This window comes from Camelus dromedarius, chromosome 10, assembly GCF_036321535.1.
Source record: "Camelus dromedarius isolate mCamDro1 chromosome 10, mCamDro1.pat, whole genome shotgun sequence".
Classification (NCBI taxonomy): Eukaryota; Metazoa; Chordata; class Mammalia; order Artiodactyla; family Camelidae; genus Camelus; species Camelus dromedarius.
Window position 1 is genome coordinate 48,451,585 of NC_087445.1, and position 20,039 is coordinate 48,471,623.

The following is a 20,039-nucleotide window of genomic DNA, read 5'->3' on the forward strand; positions in this document are numbered from 1 at the left end:
GGGTCTGACATGGGCGCCTCACCCCTCCTCCGTGCATTCAGTCAGTCCTCTCGGGAAGATCCCTCTGGCCTGGCCTCAGACGACAGGATTCCAGGAAGAATGGGGTTCCCTGAGGAACTCAGAGACTGCCAGTGTGATGACCGTGAGGAAGCCCAGGGGCGGGCAGGATGCCTGGGTTGGTGGGGAAGGGTGGTGACACGGGAGTCCCATCTCTGATGTCACCTGCTTCCTTTACCTCTTGCAGCCCAGAAAGGAATGATTTACCTTGAGGCGGGAAGGTGAAGACCTAGAAGCAACACTCATGGGCACCTGGGTTGCTAGGTTACCTAAACAGCGAGGGAGGGAGGGGGCTGCGCGGAGCAGTGGGGAGTTGAAGACCCCTGGCAGCATGGTGCACCTGTCCCCCGCCGCTGTCCTCTCAATGCAGTGACAATCCTCTGGCTTCGGCCGCCTCCGGCCCAGCCACAGTTTTGCATATTGAATTTTCCTCGGCTGCAATAACCAGCCTGGTTCTTTAAGCCGTCAGGCCTGATGGTGGACAAAGAGGTATGCAGATGCTGTTTGTCCCAAGTGCCCTCCCAGCTGGTTAGAAATCCCTTCCACGTCCTCTCCGGCCAGGTGGGTACCCAGCCCCTGGTTGCACACCCCTAGGGATGAGACACTCACTACCTCTTGTGGCAGCTTTGGATCGGTCTAATTCCTGACCAGCTCTGACCTTTAGAAGACTTGGCCTCTCACAACTCTCTGATGTAGGGGCTGCCAACCACGTGTGCGCCTTCTGCCCTGACAGTCCTTGAGGGATCTGTGGTTCCCCCATGTCTCTGCACATCCTTTCTCCCCTAGGAGGACTTCCAGGGCCTCTTGTTTCCTGCCCATGCTCTGCTCTGCACTTTGTCACTGTCCCTCTCAGGGGGATCAGTCCTGAGCAGAGAGCACAGGCCAGTCTTTCTCCTTGGCTGCACTGATCCTACTGTCTACACAGCCTGGCCTGCACGTGAGCTGTCCTGACAGCCGCATCCCAGCAGGCTCTCTCTGTATCACACAGCCTCTAATAATGGCAAGTAGAGCAGAAAGAAAGCAGACAGAGGGCTGCACTGCTCCTGGTGGTCTGTGCTGGCTGAAGGGCCTGGGTTTACACCCCAATTGTGTCACTAACTCTCTGTGTATCTTTGAGAAATCCCTCCTCTCTCTGGACCTGTTTTCCTTATCTGTAAAATGGGTGTTAGATAATCTGTTGGCTTCCATCCAATAACAGCACCGGATGATGAAGCACTCAACCAAAAAAACCTTTTCTTATTTCAGGGCCACCTATCCTGACAGCAAAGCCTCATGGGTCAGGAAGACCTGACAGCTTACAAAGCGGCCATGGGTGATAGCACCAGGATTCTTCCTCGCTTTTCCCAGTGTTCTCACAACCTTCGTGTGACACATAAAAATCAGACCGTCCCAAACATCAACCTAGGACATAAGGGAAGGATGGTTCTCATGGCAACACCCAGCCTCGAGTCCTGGTCCTGCCCCTCGGGCCAGCCATGGCTTCAGTTTCCTCACCCGCAAAATGGGGACAAGATGTTTCTCATCAAAGGGCTGGTGTGAGGTTTGAGACAGGGACGAAGCATGCTAGGAGCTTCTATAGTCCCCGGCTCACCACAGATGTGAAAGCTATTCTTGGATATTTAATATCAATCCTAGGGAAATGCCCCCCCTCTTCTGGGGAGCCAGAAACAGAGAACATGAAAACTCCTCTGCATCCCAGGAGAATAAGATTAAATTGGAAAGCGAGGCTTGAAATAACTCATGTTGGCACATTTCCCAGGGGGACACTGGTGGGTCTTTCTGCCACAGACACCAGGGCTGGGCTGCGCATCGCTGCGGGCTGCTGAGGGCCCCGGGGGTGGCTGAGGTGTACTCACTTCAGGGAGAGGGAGTAGTCGTGCCTGCTGGTCTGGCTGTTTCGGACAAGGTAGCTACACTCCTTGCAGAGTCTCAGCAGGTTCTCAGCGTCTCCTCTGCTGATGGCTCCATGATACCATCTGCGGAGAAGAGAGGGGGTCAGAACCCAGTGGGGACAGATCCCTACAGCTGACACCCAAAAATCTGTTCCTCCTCGAGGAGGCTCAGCCCCCCTGGAGGGCAGCTGCCGGTGTCCCAGGCCTCCTTGTCACGAGGCAGTGCAAGTGCACGCATGTGCACGTGCACGTGCGCGTGCTTGTGCACATATGTTCATGGATTCAGTCATTCACTAGACATCGACCAAGTGCCTGCTGCATGTAGGTCCTGGGGAGAGAACAGTGAACAAATTTGTGGTCTCCTTGCCTCGAAGCTTACAGTCTAGTGTGGGTGCTACGGAGGAAATGGAGCAGAGGCGCCTTGGCTTGGAGCTGGAGGTGGGGACCACTAGTTTAAGCAGCAGCCAGGGAAGCCTATGGAGAGTGACATTTCAGCGGGGACCTGAAAGAGGTGGGGGAGGAAGCCACGAAGGACAGCAGCTGGAAGAGAGCATATCTGGCAGAAAAAAGGGCAGCAAAGGCAGGAGCCCCTGGCGTGTTTTGGAAACAGCAAGGAGGCCAGTTGGGCTGGAGTGAGGCAGGGGCCAGGATGGGTGGTGGGGCATTAGAGGCTGTGTGGCAGGGCCGGGTGCACAAGGCACTCTCTCTGAGTGATGTGGAAGCTGTCAAAGGGCCTGACAGGAGGGACATGTGCTGGCTCTGTGACACCTGTGGGACAAATAGGCGGTGCTCCTTACTCAGGAAAGCCGGCAGTTGGGGTGGGGTGGCCACGCCAACACTCCTGCCAAGTGCATCTGGCATCAGCTGGGCACACGGAATCCCAGTGTCACTGCTTCCGGACACCACGTGGTGATCGGCAGAATCAGAAGGGAGGGGCACCACGGCAGATGCCTAAGGCCCCAAATGCAGGACAAAGGGGGAAATGCTGACTTTCAAGACTGGGAAAGTTGAAGGTAAAATTTCAGTGGAAGACTGAAGATCCTAAGATGCTGGTCAGTGTATATACTCAGAATGTGTCTCTGTTTACATTATGGTCTCAGAGTGGCTGGCTTAGGGGGAAGGTGTCCAGAGATGGGGTCAGGAAGAGAACCAGAGGTGCCGGATGGCCTAGGATGGATCACACTTCAGCCACTGAGGCACACATGCAGCTGTGCCACTGGCCAGCTGGGCATGTGACTCAAGCAGCTGAAGCCGGGTGCACCTAGGTTCCCTATCAAGTTAGGATCACTCCACCCCTGTTTTGGGGTTGTGAGGATTAAATGGGATGATGCACTGAAGGACTGATGCAGAGCCTGAGATGGGGTGAGTTTCAACAAACGGCAGCTACAAGCATCAGCAGAAAGAGACTGTACTTGCAGGCAGCCAAGGGTCACCTCTCCAGCTATCGTTATTTCAGGCTGCTACCTGCTGTGCAGGCTGCATTTTAAACTCCCAGGTGTATAGCGGATGCTGCCTCATCACCCTGGCCCAGGAGTGCCCTGCGAACGTGCCCAGTACCCCTGAGAGTTTTGTCATAGACACTCTGCTTGGAGAAAAGCTTCGCACTGCCTTTCTCTGCACTTTGTTATTTATAAGGCAGTGCTCTGAACAGTTAGCAGCAGTGGGGATGACATAATTATAACCTAAAAAAAAACAACCCAATGAGCTCCAGGATAGCAAGGACTGGAGAGTGAGAAGGATGAGTGTTCCTGTCCAATGAGCATGTGACTGAGTCACTGACCACCCAGGAGGTGACTACTCACAGCAGGTCAGCCCTGGGGCTGGACATCTGGAGTGAGACTCGGCAAGGGAAAAGGCAGGGGGAGACGCAGACTGCACACCTGCCTTCCTGTCTACACTTACACAGATATTGAGAGGATGTGAAGCTGGGGACTGCAAGGGCTGCCATAATTAAGACACCCCCAAAGACATGAAGGCTGAGGGTATGCTTGAGAAAGGACACATGACTGTCAGTGAGAGAAATGGTTAGACAAGGATGGAGCTGATGTTAGAAATAAGAGTTAGTAGTTTTGCCAAGATTGTTTTCTGGGAAATTTCACCTATGTAACATACCCCCGGCGAGCTGACAAAAATGCTTTTTTATTAGGAAAACAAGTTCCAGCTACTTAAAGCAGAGCCGTCCTCAGGGAAAGGCCTAGAAGTGGCCTCCGGGGAAGAGTCGCTTGCGTCTGCCCTCCCTGAGCACGGGAGCAAGTGGCCCTAAGAGGCGGTGGCAAATGGGCCTCCAGGGGGTCCAGAGCCTCACTGAGGGTAATCCCTGGTGGGTAAATGGGACAAGCTGCTTGTTCCCTCCCGGGTGCTCCACATGGAGAGAAAGGCAGAGCCTCGGGGGCGAGGATCAAAGGAGAACCAAGAGAAGTTTGGGAGAGAAGGGGCAAAGGACACTAGATTGGGTAAGGGGAGCAGCCAGTGGCCAGACTGTCAGCAGAAATATGGCCACCGGGAGACAGGATGGGCCTGGGTGGTCCTGTTTGCTGGGGCGGGGAAGCCCTGGGCCCCAGAAGGCTTTGCCGGACCCAGAAGAGAAACTAGGCAGAGGCAGGAGGCCCTCGTGGGGATGTGCTGGACTCTGCAGAGCTGATCACTCATGGCGGAACCACGGGGATTAAGAAGACTCAGTCATCGCCATGCAGCCTATCCAACACCTATGAGCTCATCCAACATTTACTCACCACTTACTACATCCTTGATCCCACAGGGCTCACGCAGGGAGATGGAGAGTCAACAGACAGATTCAGGAAACAACTTATATAGGTAAGTGCTATGTAGGAATACTGGGTTTGTGATAAGGAAGTGACTGGGGAGGGGGAGATGCTCTCTATAAAATGAATGGACAGAGGCCCCCCAAGGAGATGACATTTGACCTGAGAATCTGCATTTGAGAAGGAGCCAATCATGTAAAAAGCCAAAGAAAATATGTTCTCTGCAGAGCCATCAAGTGCAAAGATCCTGAAGTAGGAATGAGCCTGCAAGAACAGTCCAGCATTGTGAGCGGGGGAAGTGGCAGAGGATGAGGATGGAGCAGGAGGCAGGGCCCAGCTCCCTGAGGCCTTGTGGACCAAGGGAAGAAGTCTGATTTCATTCTAAGTATAGGGAGGGCAACGAGAGTTTTAAACAGAGATGCTTAACAGATACTTGCTCTGGATGATCTTACAAAAGGGTTCGTCAGGCTGCCCTGAAGAGCAGCCAGAGGGGAAGTGAAGTAGGAGACAAGTGAGGAGGCTTCTGCTGTGGTCCAGACGGGAGGACCTGAGATGAGAAGAATGGATGAATTCGGGCTGTTTTGGTTGGAAAACTGGCAGAACTTAGTAATGCACTAGATGCTGGTGTCACGCAAACAAAGGAATCAAGGTGACTCCAGGGTTGTGTCTTGAGCAACTGGGTAGAGGTGATGCCGTTTGTGGAGGTGGGCAAGTTGGGGAGGAGCAGGTATGCAGGAGAAGTTCAGGAGTCCAGTTCTGAACATGTTAAATTCAAGATGCCCACTCGTCAGCCAAGTGGAGATGCCAAGAAGGCAGCTGGATGTAGGAGTCGGGAGTTCTGGCAGAAGTGTGGGTTGGGGATGTGCACTTGTGAATCACTGCCAAGATCCCAAGGAGACCAACAAGGGAGAGCACGTAGTTGGAAACTGAGCCCCAGACAATCCAACCTTCAGGTCAAGTTGAGGCAAGGAGCCAGCGGGGGAGACGCAAGGAGCGCTGGGGAGGCAGCAGAAAAACCAGGAGCAGAGAGTGTCTCCGAAGGAGGGGGCTATTTACTGTGCTGACGGCCATGGAGGACAGAAGAGGTCACCTTGTGACCCAGGTAGAAAAGGGAAGCAGACTGTGGTGGGTGAGAGTGGGAGGCGATGGAAGGGAGAGAGAAAGTACTGACAGCTCTCTGGGGACACAGACCATTGTATGGACAGTGAGCTACTCCCTGAGCACCTGTTATGTGCCAGGCACCATTCTAGGCACTGAAGATGCAGTGGTGTCCCAGACAAGATCCTGTCCTCAAGGAGCTTATGCTCCCAAAAGGGGCTGAAGTCAGAGGGGGATGTCGAGTCGTTATTATTTAACTTATTTATTTGCTTTAAGAAGTTCATGACCAGAATATGATGGTAATAACGATGCAGGATGGAGGAAGTAGGCACCCCTGAGTACCTGGGCAGCCCTTCCACTGTTGCAGGAGGGAAAGCAGGTGATCTGGGTGCCCGGGCAGATATGTAACTGCCCATCCTCAGCAATCCTCTAAGACTGGGGCATACACCTCAGTGTCCCCATGTCCCTCTCCCCTGTGCTGGGAGGAGAGAAGCTGGAACTTGGAGGAAGCATCCACCCAGACTGGGGATTAGGAGAAGCTCTCTGCCTGGGTCAGGTCTTACCTAAGCACACCTCTTCAGTGATGAGTCAGGGCCTCCAGCAGGCCAGAATAATCCTGGGGAGATGAGACGACGGGGGAGGAAAAGCCAGTCATGACTCTGGACTTGGCCAAGGGCCTTGTTGGGTGGGAGCGGGAAAGGAAAGGCAGCAGAACTGCCCTCCGGGGGCCCACGAAGTCCTGCCCAGGGTTGGTCTGCTGGGCCGCTGACCCCAGGCAGACCTGGCTCAGGATGCACACTGAACAGCTCCCAGTTCCCAGGCATCTCTGGATCATATTTTGTTTGTTGATTTAAAAGTACACAGTTTGATCAGAAATAAGCAAAACCTGCCACCCAATCTGCGTGGCTGTGAGAAGTGATTAACACAACACCCGCTGGGAGCGCTACCCCCCACGCTCGGTACAGCAGGCGCGGGGCCATCACGAAGGAGGCTGCAGCACACGCTTAAAAAGGGGCACATGAGCACATGACATCATTCGGAAAACCGTGCATCCTGCTCACCGAGCGAGCATTTCCTGTGAGGGATGCACTGCCGGCCGGGCCGAGACCAGAATCCCAGGGGTGGAGACTAATATAGTACATAATGCATGGGATGCAGTCTCACAGGGAACCGGCTGGGTGTCAGCTAATCTCTCGGACTTACTGAGTGCCTACTCTGTGCCGGCTGTTTGCTAAGGATTGGGGAGAAGTATGTACAGGCGGGAAGTAAGGGGAGAGGGTGGGGGTTGAGTCATGGGGCTGGGGTTCAAATCCTACCTCCCTCTGCACTCCAATCTGACCCTTGAGATCCTAGCCAAGGCCCTGCACCTCCTGGGGCCTCAATTTTCTCATTTTCAGTGATAACCCCATTTATCCCGCATTCGCTTGTTAAGAGGGTGATACACCTGATGGTCTCAGCACAAGATTCAGGGCCTGCACTTTTAAGTCTCTGGAGAATTTCACTCTAGGGCTGGTATATGGAATGGCGAGAAACTGAAAAAGCAGTCTGGGGGCAATTCACAGGGCGAGGGGCAGTCTTGGGAGATGGGACTTTATCCTGGAGGTGATGGGAGCCACTGAAGGTTTCAGAGCAGAGCAGGGACCTGAGACTCCAGCAGAGGAGGGAGATGATCATCACGGTCTAGGGAAGGGGCAGTAAAAATGGACCAGCAGTGCTGGGGAGAAGCAGGGAGGGAAAGGTGCAGCAGGGATGGGACTAGGCTGCTGATTAAAGCTGGAAAGTCTCTGGAGAAAACCCAAATCAAGAGTGTCAAGGTGTCCAACCAAGCAGACGTGGGGCAAAAACATCATTGTAGCTTAAAAATAAATCTAATTTACAATCAGGGGGCAGGATTTAGTATACATTTAGCTTTTCAAAAATTCGCTGCATGATGAGCTTTGAAAGGAGGATGTAAGATGTGGACAATTTCACAGTCCTTCCTACTAGTCATCCAAAGTAAGGGAGGTCATACAGTGTGGAGAGAGAAAGCACAGGGCTAAGAATCAGGTGACGCGAGTTCTAATTCCGACTGGCCAGACTCGTCGGTGGCCTTGACTTTCTAGAGTCTTGACAGTGACTCCGTGAACTGGTTGCTGGGATTGGGCTTTGCTCCCTGAAAACTTACATTTGCTTCTCCAGAGGGACAGCAGGATCCACTCTCTCTCCCAGGATCCCACAGAACTCGGGGCTCCCATGTTTGATGGGCTTGAAGCCCCCTCCAGGAGCTCGAAGCTGGCGCCGCCGGTCCCGGGAAGGCGAGGGGGATGACTGCCGTTTCTCGTTGCCGTTAAACTGGGCTGTGGGGGAGAGAGAAAGTACACAATTACCGGGAGCTCAGCGCAAGGAGTTACTGGGTGGCGCATAGTGGGGTCCTAGGGGATGGTTCTCTCTGGGGCTCTACAATTTGCAGGAGGAAGATCTCCAGGTAATGAACAAACATAGCTGAAAAGATATGGGCTTCCTAAAACAGGATGTGCATGAGCTGTCTAAACCAGATGATGCAGTTGATGGGCTGGTTTGTCTCCCAATGCCACGGAGCTCAGCCCTATTCTCAAAGGAACCCTCCTGCAACCTCCATCAAAAGGGGACATGGCACTCCGAGGGTGCTCAGTCTCATAGTCAGCTCTCAGGGAGAAAGCTTTTCCACATTTTGTGCCAAAACCTGCCTCCAAGTGGCTCCTTTCCTCCTCCCGTTCTCCCACCCCACCTGGAGCTGTACTGGCCACATCTGGCCTCTTTCTCCTGGGACTCTCTCCTAGAGAGTTTCAATGGAGGCTTGTGCTGTATCACACAGATCTGCTTCTCTTCACTCAGGCCCCTGTGTGGGCCCCACACACAGCCCGCCACGTCCTGGGCCCAGCACCCAGGGGAGGCTGCAGCAGGCCTGGCACAGTGGGACGGGCTCTCCCCCTGTGTACTTTCCTCTCTGCCCTGGACCTGTGAGAGTGTCATTCACCCCATGGACTATGGAGAATGCCACTTGAGGGTAGGACCCTGGAGATACCCCACAAAGAGCAGAAAACATGAGCTGAAATTGGATTTGCTACAAGCATTCCTGGAGACCAGCTGGTCCACCTTGCAAATAATCTCTCTGGGCCTTAGTTTCCTCATATGAAACATAGGGATAATGACTGTACCCCTCCACGGGGTTGTTGTGAGGATTCCGGCAGGTGATGCACAGCGATCTCAGCAGAGTGCCTAGCATGTAGTCTGTGCTCAGTGTGGGCACAATAGTAAGCACTTCACAGAAGCTTCCAAACGGACCTGAGTCCTCCTCCTAAGCTGGCCAGTGGTTAGCTGTGTGCCTTGGCTAAGCTGTTCAACCTCTCTGAGGCCCCATTCCCTACTTTACCAGGCTGCTGTGGAGATCAGATGAGGGAATACATCCCAAGGGCCCGACACACACAGTGTGCTGAGTAAACTGGGTCAGGGCCTACAGACCATGTTCCCAAGGCCATGACCAGCCCCAGGCCCACAGACACACACTGGCAGAAATCTGCCCCTAGCCAGCAAGCATGGACGTGGCAAGCAGTCCTCCAACCCCAGCCAGACACATAGTGATCAACCTCACATTCACAGAAGGTGGCAGGAAACACCTGCTCTGACTGTGATGTGCTGTCCCTGGGGACCGAGGAACTTGAATGCACTTGTATGCCTCAGCCATGGAGCAAGGCTATCCACCATCAGGACTGCAAAGCTTTTCCTCCTTGCTGAGATACTCTTCTGCATTAATCACTATGGAAAACAGCGGAGAGGTTCCTGCCAACAGAAGGCTCCAGACACGTTGGACCCGTGTGTGTGGTCACTCTCATGACTACATCCGGGTCCAGCAGGCTGTCTGTCCACCTATCCCACTCCTAGACTTTCATTCACATGTGCCAGGTACAATTCAGGGCTGGGAAACAACAGTGTGCAAGACACACAGAAATCCCTGCCTCAGCAGTCAGAGTCCCAGTGAGGAAAGACAGACAAGTGAAAACTTCACAACACACCCGCTGGTGCTGAGTGCTCTGGACAAAACAAAAGCAGGGCAGGGAAGGCCCCTCGAGGGTGACATCTAAATAAATGCCTGGAGGGAAGGACAGGCAAGCCAGGGGGACATCTGAGGTAAGGCCATTTCAGGCTGAGGTTGGACCTTAGGACCTGGTTACCTGTCTAGTCTCGGGTCTCACCATGCCCCCTTCCAGGTCATGCTCTCTGCCTCCCATCCTGATTTCTTCCAACCTGTCCACCTGATTGCTCTTCAGGAGTCACCTCTTCCAGGAAGCCTTCCCTGACCTCACCCTCTTCCCAGACTTTAGCTTGATCTTGGCCTAAGCACTAGCATCCTTGTTTGGCTCCTCATGAGCCCCTCAAGGGCAGGGGCTGTACCATATTTGCCCTAACCCCCCATGCCTAGCACACACCCACAACATAGTAGGTGCTCCATGAATGAATGAACTTAATGAGCTGCTGTTTCACTTTATTGGGGAAAAATATCAGTTTTCATACCAGATAAATTGGATAAAACCTAATAACATCCCAGTCAACGCTGTAATTCCCCTCTGAATTAATTTACACATTCGCCTGCAAGCTTAATAATATAGCCATACATTTTAGAGGGAACAGGTGGTGATGAATGACAGGCTTAATTAGGCAAATCATTTCACCTAAAATAAAAATACACAAACTCCAAGTGCAGTGATTCAGCAGCACAAGAGAAAAAAAAAAACTGTTAAGAACAAAAGCTCCAAACACAATTGCTTTCATTCCTTCTAATTAAGTTTCTCTTTAATCTGCAATTTAAAATGGCAATTCTTTTAATTTAGCGATTTTCTGCAAAAGATAAAGGAAGACACAGTCCTCAAAAGAATATCCACATTTAGAGAAAAAAATACGCCACTCTTGTGTGTTGTTAGAAAGACAGAACCTAATTAATTCCACCTATAGGCAATTACAAATGGAAGTGAGAGTTCCGTAGGAGGGAGGGGAGACTTGGGGGCAAGGCCAGGCCTCAGGAGCCCTTCTGCCTTTGGTAGGATGATAGGGGACAAGACCCCTGGTGGCAGTGGGAGAAGTGGCCCTATTAATGGTTCCACCAGCCTCTGTCTCTGGGGCAGGTGAGATGGCCCCTTCGTGATAGCCCAAATATCCTTCCAAAAGTTCCTGTCTGTTGACAGGCCTCATCCTTTGAGACCAAGTTCAGGTGTCCCCACCTTCTGGAGGCCTTTCTTCCATCTAGATTAGCCTCTGACACTGGTGGTCCCCTTCCTACTTGTATTATAGACTGTATACCAATTCCAAATTGGCCCTTAAGCTGGGTCACTGCCAATGACAGAAGACAGCGTCCCACACAGCCATGCTAGCTCTAACCCTCCCAATAACCCTGCCACCCTGTGCGTAATAAGTGAGGGACTGGGGGCCCAGAGGAGGTGAAGAAGCACTCTAGGGTCTCAATGCTAAGGGGTGGGGCCCTGTGGGTGACCAGGGTGACCTCACCCTCATGTTCTCCTTTCCCACGAGGACACTGGAAGAGCTGGGGGGGGGGTGGGCAGGGGCTGTGCCTCACTTGTCTAGTCTCTGGAATGATCACCCTCCTCCTCCATTTGTGTGACTTCTGTATCTAGAAGCTTCTAAGGTCTGGAACAAAAGCCCTTCATCCACAAAGCCTCCCCCATCCCATCTGCTGAGACCCACCTTCCTCCTGGGGGGCTCACAGCACTTGGCCCTTCTCTGGTAGCTCAGTGAGTACCCACGTCACTCATCCCAGTCAGCCGGGGTGTTCTGACGGGGCAGTGCCTGGGATTGATTTTATTTCTCTTCTCCCTCTCCAATCTCTAGTCTGCCCCGAAACCAACTTCAGTGCTTGGTATGGAGACAGTGCTTAGTAAATGTTCGCATAGATGACATAAATGTGTTCCTTCAGGGTCCAGCTCCTTCCTGTTTATCATTCAGTGCTGGCCAGAGAGATCAGGTTCCCAAAAGCCAATGTGCCTCTAAAGCACAGCTCTCTGGGCTCAGGAACCCCTGCCAGCTCCCAGTTCCCTGGGATGGAGGGCAAACTCCTCATTCTGGTGCTCAAGGTCCTCCATGACTTGGTGACAACCTGACCCTCTGGGTTCCACACCCACCTCTAGGCTCCAGTCACAAAGGATGGCTGGTCCCAAATTCATTATCTGCCTCCCTGCCTCTTGGCCTTTGCTTTGCTGTGTCTGCCTCCTAGAATCCCTTTCTCCAGTATCTGTGTGTGCAAAAAATCTAAGTCATTCTTCAAAGTTCAGCTCCAAAGCTACCTCCTAGGGGACGTCTTGTCCCAGATCCCCCCAAGTGGAATTCATTTCTCTTCTGAACCCCACCTCCCCTGTCTATGCCACTGTCTGATCCCACTGCAGTCTATGTTAGTGTGGTGTCTAGGTGTCTTCTCAGAACTGGATGGAGATGGGGCCTCCTGCCTCTTCCGAACCTCCACATGCCTGACACACAGCCAGCTCTAAGGAACAGCCCAGGGGCTGTGGCAAAGCCAGGGAACAGAGGAAATTCATGGGCTTAGTGTCATGGAAAGGGTGTGGACTTTGGAATTAGGAAGATCTGGATTTGAACCCTGCCTCTGCCACTACTGTGTGACTTTGGGCAAGTTTCTAAACTTCTCTAAGGCTTAGCTGCCTCTTCTGTAAAACCAGGCTGACAATACCTATACCATAAAGGATTGTGGAGGTTGTTAGTAACAGATGATGTACCAAAGTCCAGGCAGGCCCCCTGTAAGGGGTAGTTCCCTCTCCACACCGTCACATCCATGCTCAGAACAGCTCCCTTTCATGTAGTCCAGAGGGTGCGGTGCCTTGTATCAGAAACCACCATCTTTTTTCCTTAACCTGTGCTGAAATTCCTAAGTTGGATGCTCCAAGAGGACAGGACATTGTTTTGTTCAAAGCTGAATTCCCAATGCCGAGAACAGTGCCTGATATACAGTGGACACTCAGAATCTGTTGCAGGACTGAATCTTCACCCAGATTCGTGGTCGGTAGGAACAAAAGACTTCATTCATCAATCAAGAAAGGAACCTTAGGAGCTAGATTCCCTCCTCAAATTATTTTAAAATAGTTGGAAAAATGGCTTAACTTTCACTGAATGCTTCCTGGGCACTAGCGGGCACATGAGAATGTCAGGTGACATTTTCCTCTGACCCTCACAGCAGACCTAGAAGGTTGGTGCTACTTTGTCTACCTTTTTATGAACGGGGCCTGCTGCGGCCAAGGAGCCTGCCCCAGCTGATAGGAGCAGGCTGCCACACCAGGTAGCGGGCCCCAGACCCCAACCCTTGACCCCTCTGCTTTGGAATCGAAGCCTTGAACAGCCTCCTCAACTGGGGTGCCCTAGGAGTGCCTTTATCTGGGGATGAACAGGGAGAAGAGTCAACAGTCTGCCAAACATCCTCCAGGCTGACAGCGAGTGTGGACAGCAACCCCCAAGGACAGGGACCATTCACGAGAAACTAGACAGGAGCAAAGGCAGCCCAGGGCCTTGAGCCCCGGGTGAGGCCTATGACGTGCTCCACAGTCAGTAGCTACTTCTTTCTGGCTGGCCTGGGGCCTCTGGCCCTCTCAGTTCTCCTGTACAGGACAGAGTCCTTTAAGCAAAGGCAACGAGGATTCGAGGATTGAAAATAAGACCCCACGCATGAAGTGCCTTGCAAAGAACTCCTGGGTGCTGAAGAGGCTTCTGATCCTGTGTGGATGAGGCAGAAATGAATACAGGGCTGACAGGAGGGGCCTGGACAGTGCTCTAGGCCTGGTGTTCTTGGATGTCCTACCATTCTGAAAACACAAGGGCACAGAGAACAGGACAAAGGCGTCCAAGGCACCCCTTCCATACAGTTCTAGGGGCCGTTTCCTCCATGCTGTGGAAGACCTGGCCTTGATGCTGGTGGGTTTGTGGCGGGGGGACAGGCGGGGAGTGGGGAGGGCAGGGGTGGAGAGGCACAGAAGGGGCTGCTGCCCAGGTAGTTGTGAGCCCCCAAGAAGGGGCAAGGAGGGAGACTGGGCATTGGTTCGGGAAGGCGGGGGCCCCACACGACCCAGAGTATATGGAAACACCATAACCTTTCACAATAGTGTGCAAACACTTGCATCTGACTAAAACCCTGTTCCCATGAATGGTCCTCTGCTGCCTCAGCTTCTTAAACATACATTCTGCATCATCTCACCTGCTCCTGACAGCAAGACAGAGATTAGACTTCCCATTTTCCAGATGGAGAAAGGTCCAGAGAGGTGAAGCCCCCTTCTCGGCAGCAGTTCAGGAGCAGGCCTCACTCTCCCCTCTCCCCGTGAGTGAAAGCTGTACTTCCAGGTAGGTTGTAAGACACGGGCAGGCAGCTCAGCAAATGTTTGGTTTGCTTTTCCAGGATTGCCAACAAGAGGCCTCTGTGTTCATCTCGCAGGCACACGCAGGCCCCAGGGCATCAGGCTGCCACATCTTGAGGGCCGTGCCTGAGGACAGAAGTCCTCATTGTGAGGGCGGTGGCGGTGGTGACTCCCCGAGAAGCAGGGCATCGGGAAAGCTGTGAGGCAGGCGCCGGGATGCCGCCCGGGCTCCAGGAATGCCATCTGGTTTCAGGAACGCTGTCCACGCACGCATACCCAAACCTGGGCCTGGCACCAGGGGGAGTGCCTTTGTCCTACAATTCTGCACCCCACAAAGGAGACATGGACACCACTGCCTGGTGCAAAGAGCCCACCCCAAGGGCTGCCACTTGGCTACAGGAAATGTAGGGATAAATTCTGATGAAAATGATGAAATGACACAAAAACAAAGGATTTTACAGCTGCAGAAGCAATCCATCTTCATTATCATAATTCATATTCTGGATGAGAAATGACAGGTAGGAAAAGAGACTGAATTTCCCCACATTAACTGCTAGACTTGAACTTGGACTTGAACCCAAGTCTTCTGAATCCCAGGGGCCTCTAACAAGTTCAGCACAAATCCTGTCTACAGTGTAACACATTCTCAAAAGCAACAGTGACAGTGATACCAAAAGCCAACATCCACTGAGCACTCACTGTGCCCCCGACTCTCAGCACCAATTACCACCCTGTTTTACAGATGAAGAAACAGGCAACTTGCCCCTGGTCACCCCGCTAGCAAGTGGCAGCATGGGGCTTTAAACCCAGACCCTACAGCTCTGCTAGTTCTGGGCGGGGTTCACTGTCAGATGGAGAATGCCTGCTCAGGTCTGACATAGTGTGTCTCCTGATGCTTTCACCTGCAGACACTTAGAATCCTAGGGCCTGGGAAACGGACCCCATCCACAAGCCTCAGAGGACCTGCAGGGAGCAGGCTGGGCATTTGTAGAAATGAGTCTCCGCTCCCAGGAACCCCAAAGCCCTAGCCCAGCTGCTTACGTGTCTGCTGCTGCTGCCCCTCCACAGACGGCGGTGAGGGGAGGGAGAAGCCACAGGAGGGGACAAGCAGGTGCATGGCGATCAGGGGGCTGCTTGCCACCCACTGGCACACCACTTTCCCCACCCCAACGTGGCATCTGAACTCACGGGCCAATCCTCAAACATCCAGGGACACACTCTCAGCTTCAAGTTCAGACCAGAGATGACAACCACAGTCGTCAACAGTCACTCAAAAGTGCCCACCCTTGTGTAGGTCCCTCAGCCTCATTTGGAGAGAAGACAGGTATACAGCACAAAGGAATGACGTGAAAACACACTACCTCTGTGAGCAGGGCTGCATGATACCTATGTATTCTGTGTCCTGGAGAGAACTTGGGATGGGTTCTCCTGAGACCTGATTTATTCGATAATTCAGTGAATATCTTTTTGTTTGTTACGTGCCAGACACTGATCTAGGTGAGGACCCAGGTGTGAACAAGGCCAGCAGAGTCTCTGAACTCACAGAGCTTAAAAATATCCACGCGAAAAAAATATATATCCACATGAAGCTCTCAGACCTGCCAAACAAAAGAGCAAAGATAGTCTACTAAATCTTTGGGTTTTTTCCACCCAGGAGACAAAGGCACTTGAAGAAACATTTCTATCAATATAATTAGCAGGCAAACCAAAGCTATGAAGCACCAGTGTTTTTCTTTCTCTCTTTTTTTTTTAGGTTACTAAATTAATTCATTCATATGTCAAAGAGAAAAACCAACTGGAAAAACCTGTCCCTCAGTAACGTATCAGCCAAAGGAAGCGAGTGATCCCAGTTTTCTCGTTTATACCCCCCTTCTCTCTGCAGACCTGCTGTTCACACATGTTAAACATTAATTACAACTGTTACTCATTACATAGCAAAAAGCTCCGAGTACAAACACAATTGTTAATTTCCTCCCAGGCCCAAGGCATTCTGGGAAGCTGAGCAGGGGGCAGGAAGCATCGGGAGCCCCAGTGGGGCCGATGGCGAGGAGGAGGCAGCACACGCTGGGCATGCAGGTGATGGTGGCAGATCTAAGATTCCCTGTGAAACCTTCTGCAGAGGCCAAGCCTGTTTATTCTGAGCACACAAGGATGAGACATGGGCTCGGTGGGAACAGTGAGCCTGGAGCAGGATCTGACCCACTCAACGTTAGCACTACCAGCTTCACAGCATTTGTGTTTCACAGTGACAGTGACAAGTCACAAGCTCAGCATGGAGCAGGCACAACTGCTTCTGCCTCGAGAACAATCCAAGCCACGTGTCACCAGCACAGGTAAAGGGAATGTTCAGACCTGTCCTTTACACACTCAAGATGTCAATGCAGCAGTGGAGAGAGCACCTGACCTGAGCTCATGAGCTGTGTAACCATGGGCAAGCCACTCACCCTCTCTGAGCCTGAGTAGTGACATCTAGGTGATGACAATGAAACCACACCCACCTTGCAGGACTTCAGAGGGTTAACCCATGCCAGCTTCATAACTGGTGCTCACTAAGTTTTAATTTCCTGCCTTTCCTCCACTCCCCACTTACCTTTATAGGATTGTTTTAAATTAGCCAACTGAGCTGGCTCAGAGATGACTCACAGTTGTTTAGGAAATAAAAATACCTGGGACCTTACTTTCCCCTTTCTCTGCCCTTCGATCCTCACTTGATAAAGCTGGGGAAATGTCAAAACTCAACATGGGGGGATGGGAAGGGAGAAATTGGGAGTTCAAGATTTGCAGATACTACTATATATAAAATAGGTAAACAACAAGTTTATACTGTATAGCACAGGGAACTTTATTCAGTATCTTGTAGTAATTTATGGTTAAAAAGAATATGAAAACGAATATATGTATGTTCCTATATGACTGAAGTATTGTGCTGTACATCAGAAATTGACACATTGTAAACTGATTATACTTCAATAAAAATATATTTAAAAACAAACAAACAAAAAACTAAATATAGTGCCTGGCCAAGGGGTGACCAATGCAGCATTAGCACCCCCCAAGCTGACAGTGACAAACGTGCATCTGGTGATTTGAGAAAAAACCATTGCACACCCATATGGAAAGTGGTAGGAGCCCAGAAGGGCCCCAGCCCAACCTGGGATGAGGTTGGGAAGGGACTGGTCATGTCATGGAAGGCTTCCTGGAAGAAGTGGCACTGACACCCCCAGAGCTGAGCTGTGACACCCCTTCCTTAACTCCTTGACCCCAGTACCTAACATGTAGTATGTACTGAGTATGCTTTAGGTTCTCAAATTGGGGTCCCCAGATCAGTAGCATCAGCGACACCTGGGACCTTCTTAGAACTACAAATTCTCATGCCTCATCCCTGGAACCTACTGAATCAGGGTCCCAGCAATCTGTTCACTGCTTCCTCTGGGTGTTTCTGCTGCACGCTGTGGGCAAACCAACCAATCCACAAACGTGTCACAGCTACAGTGGGGAGGGGAGCGGGGGGAGAAGGGCAGTGGGTCCCTCTCACACCTGGGGACTAGTGGCCCATCCCTGAGGAGGGGCTGAATAAAAGACTGAAAAACCGGGTGGCTCATGGTGAGAATTATTGCTGGAACTGAGGTGGAGTATTTCACAACCACTGAAGGGTTGCTTTCCATGCCATCCATGCCTCCCATTGCCAGGAATAACTGGGAGTGAACATCATAAATGGGCCCTCTGTGCCCCCTAAATACCTCTTTATGCAGTATTGTTTTAATGTATAAAATTAAATTTTATTTAATACAGTGAGCCTTCCCTGAGCACCAATAACCATTCTTTCATGCGTGACCCTTTAAAGTTTACGATGTCTTTTCATCCAGATCTTTTCCTTTGGTCACCACAGAAATCCAGTATGATAAAGGTTGTGACTGTCCCCGTTTTATAGATGGGAAAACGAAGGCTCAGGAAGACTGAGCAGCCTGTCTGAGGTCCCACAGCTGCTGGGTGGTGGAGGTGGCATGTGCACTTGGGATTCTCTGACTCCTTCTACTTTCTGAATGGCTCCTGACACGCAAGACAGTGTGTTGAGCTTTCCAGGGCAGAGAAATTGGCCAAGGAGCTAATGTGGAAGACAGAAAATACCCAGAATAAGTACGTTCAGCACTGAGTCATAGGACTATCTTCTATTTTTGCTGGGAGGCAGGCCCATCACTGGCTGAATCCAGGATGTTGCCTGAAAAGTAGCTTCAACAGAGACAAATCTTTAGACGGTGAGTCAAAAAATGCCTTTGTTTCTCTGAAAGATCTCGAGGGTGCCCTTCCCCCACTCTGCTGCTGCCCAGCTCCTTGAACAAGCACTCTGATCACTTGCTTCTCAGAAGCAGTTGCAAATCATTAAGGACAGAGCTTTTAACTTGACCCACTGAATTAAAAGGAAACACCAATCCATCGTCTGTGTACGGCCTGACTGGCTCTGCTATGAAGGCTCCAGCAGTTTCTGTCCCTCCCTCAGCCTCAGTTTCCCCAGTTGGACAAGGGGGAGTGGGATGCCATGGCGTGGGGACCCCTTCCTGTGCTGAGGGGTGGCAGACCATGACCAACCCGTGGGATGGCTCTGGTCACTCCCATGGAGACACAAGCCTCCAGAACTTGGGCTCCTACAGCATCCTCAGCTGGAATCATTCCAAGTGGGAACACACACCCCAGGAATGTATCCTACCAGCTGCAGACACAGGGAGAAATTGGGCAAGGGCAATGAAAGGCATGTGACACTTCCCGTGGGCTCTGGGAGGGTGAGGGCTCCAGCCACATTATATGCAGCATCTTGGAAGGCATCAGGGAGCCCAGACATCGACAGGGTTAGGGCTTGGGCTCTGCAGTGGGTCTTAGCAGGTTCAAATCCTGACTCCATGGCTGACTAGCTATGGGCTCCTGGGAAAGTTATTTCTTCTTTTTGGACCTCAGTTTCCCTATTGTAAAAGGAGGAAACTAACGTCCCAGAGGGCGGGTGTGAAGACGGAAAAAGATAACGCGCACAGAGTGCTCTGTACGTGTCAGTACTTACCCCATGTGGTGCCCTTTAAGCCTCACCAGGACCCTCTGCAGCAGGCACATTTTCCCAGTGAGGGACTAGAGGCCCCCAGGACAGGTTCAGTCCCTGTCCTCCCAATGGCCACTCAGAGATGTGAAGACTCCAAACCCATTCCACCGTGAGCCCAGGTCTGTTTCTCCAAGTTATCCACCCAGCTCCTCGGCCCCCTCCCTGTGTGGCCACCTCCTGTGCAGGCTCCATTGGTCCATCTCATAATTTGTGCCAAAAAGCCCAGGGGCTGGTTAGACGCTCCGCACCAACCAGTGCCAAGCAGTACCACCCTGAATCACCCAGTGTGGCCTCACCCAGGCTTCTTCTCCTGCCCCACACTCCTAGGGCAGGGAGCTGTATCTGGGGCTGAACCTGCAGGCTACTCCCAGGTGAGTCAAAGCAGGGAAAGGACTCAGTCCAGCCAGCTCTGAAAGCAGGAGTATCTGCCAGGTAGGAAAAGGGCTGACACCTTGATGGAAGCCACACCACCTCTCTGTGGATAGCAGGGCTGCACCCTGTTCCCTGCAGCCAGAGGTGAAACTGACCGGCATCTGTCCTGGGCTCTGGGATCAACTAAGGTCATGCACTTAGTGCATGGGATGGGACTCTGGTGCTGAACGGGTTGAGGCGGGGGTTCTGGCTGAGGCTACCAATAGCTTCCTAGAGGGAGGGCAGGCAAGGAAGGCCCAAGGCTTTTTGGAGAGCTTGTGGTATCTCTCATTTGCCTGGCCACAGAATTCTGAGAGAAGGGAAGACTTACATTCCCAAGAAGCTGGAACTACAT

At 52.0% G+C, this 20,039-nt stretch overlaps 1 protein-coding gene across 1 annotated transcript in view; it reads right to left on the minus strand.

The window, feature by feature from the left end:
• Window positions 1-20,039, minus strand: part of SHB (SH2 domain containing adaptor protein B) — a 125,737-nt gene that overhangs the window by 20,977 nt on the left and 84,721 nt on the right. Inside the window, exons 4-5 of the mRNA XM_031450057.2 lie at window positions 7,974-8,145; window positions 1,914-2,033 (exon numbers count right to left, since the gene is read on the minus strand). Coding sequence (XP_031305917.2) covers window positions 1,914-2,033; window positions 7,974-8,145 — 292 coding nt within the window. The remainder of the gene's footprint in view (window positions 1-1,913; window positions 2,034-7,973; window positions 8,146-20,039) is intronic.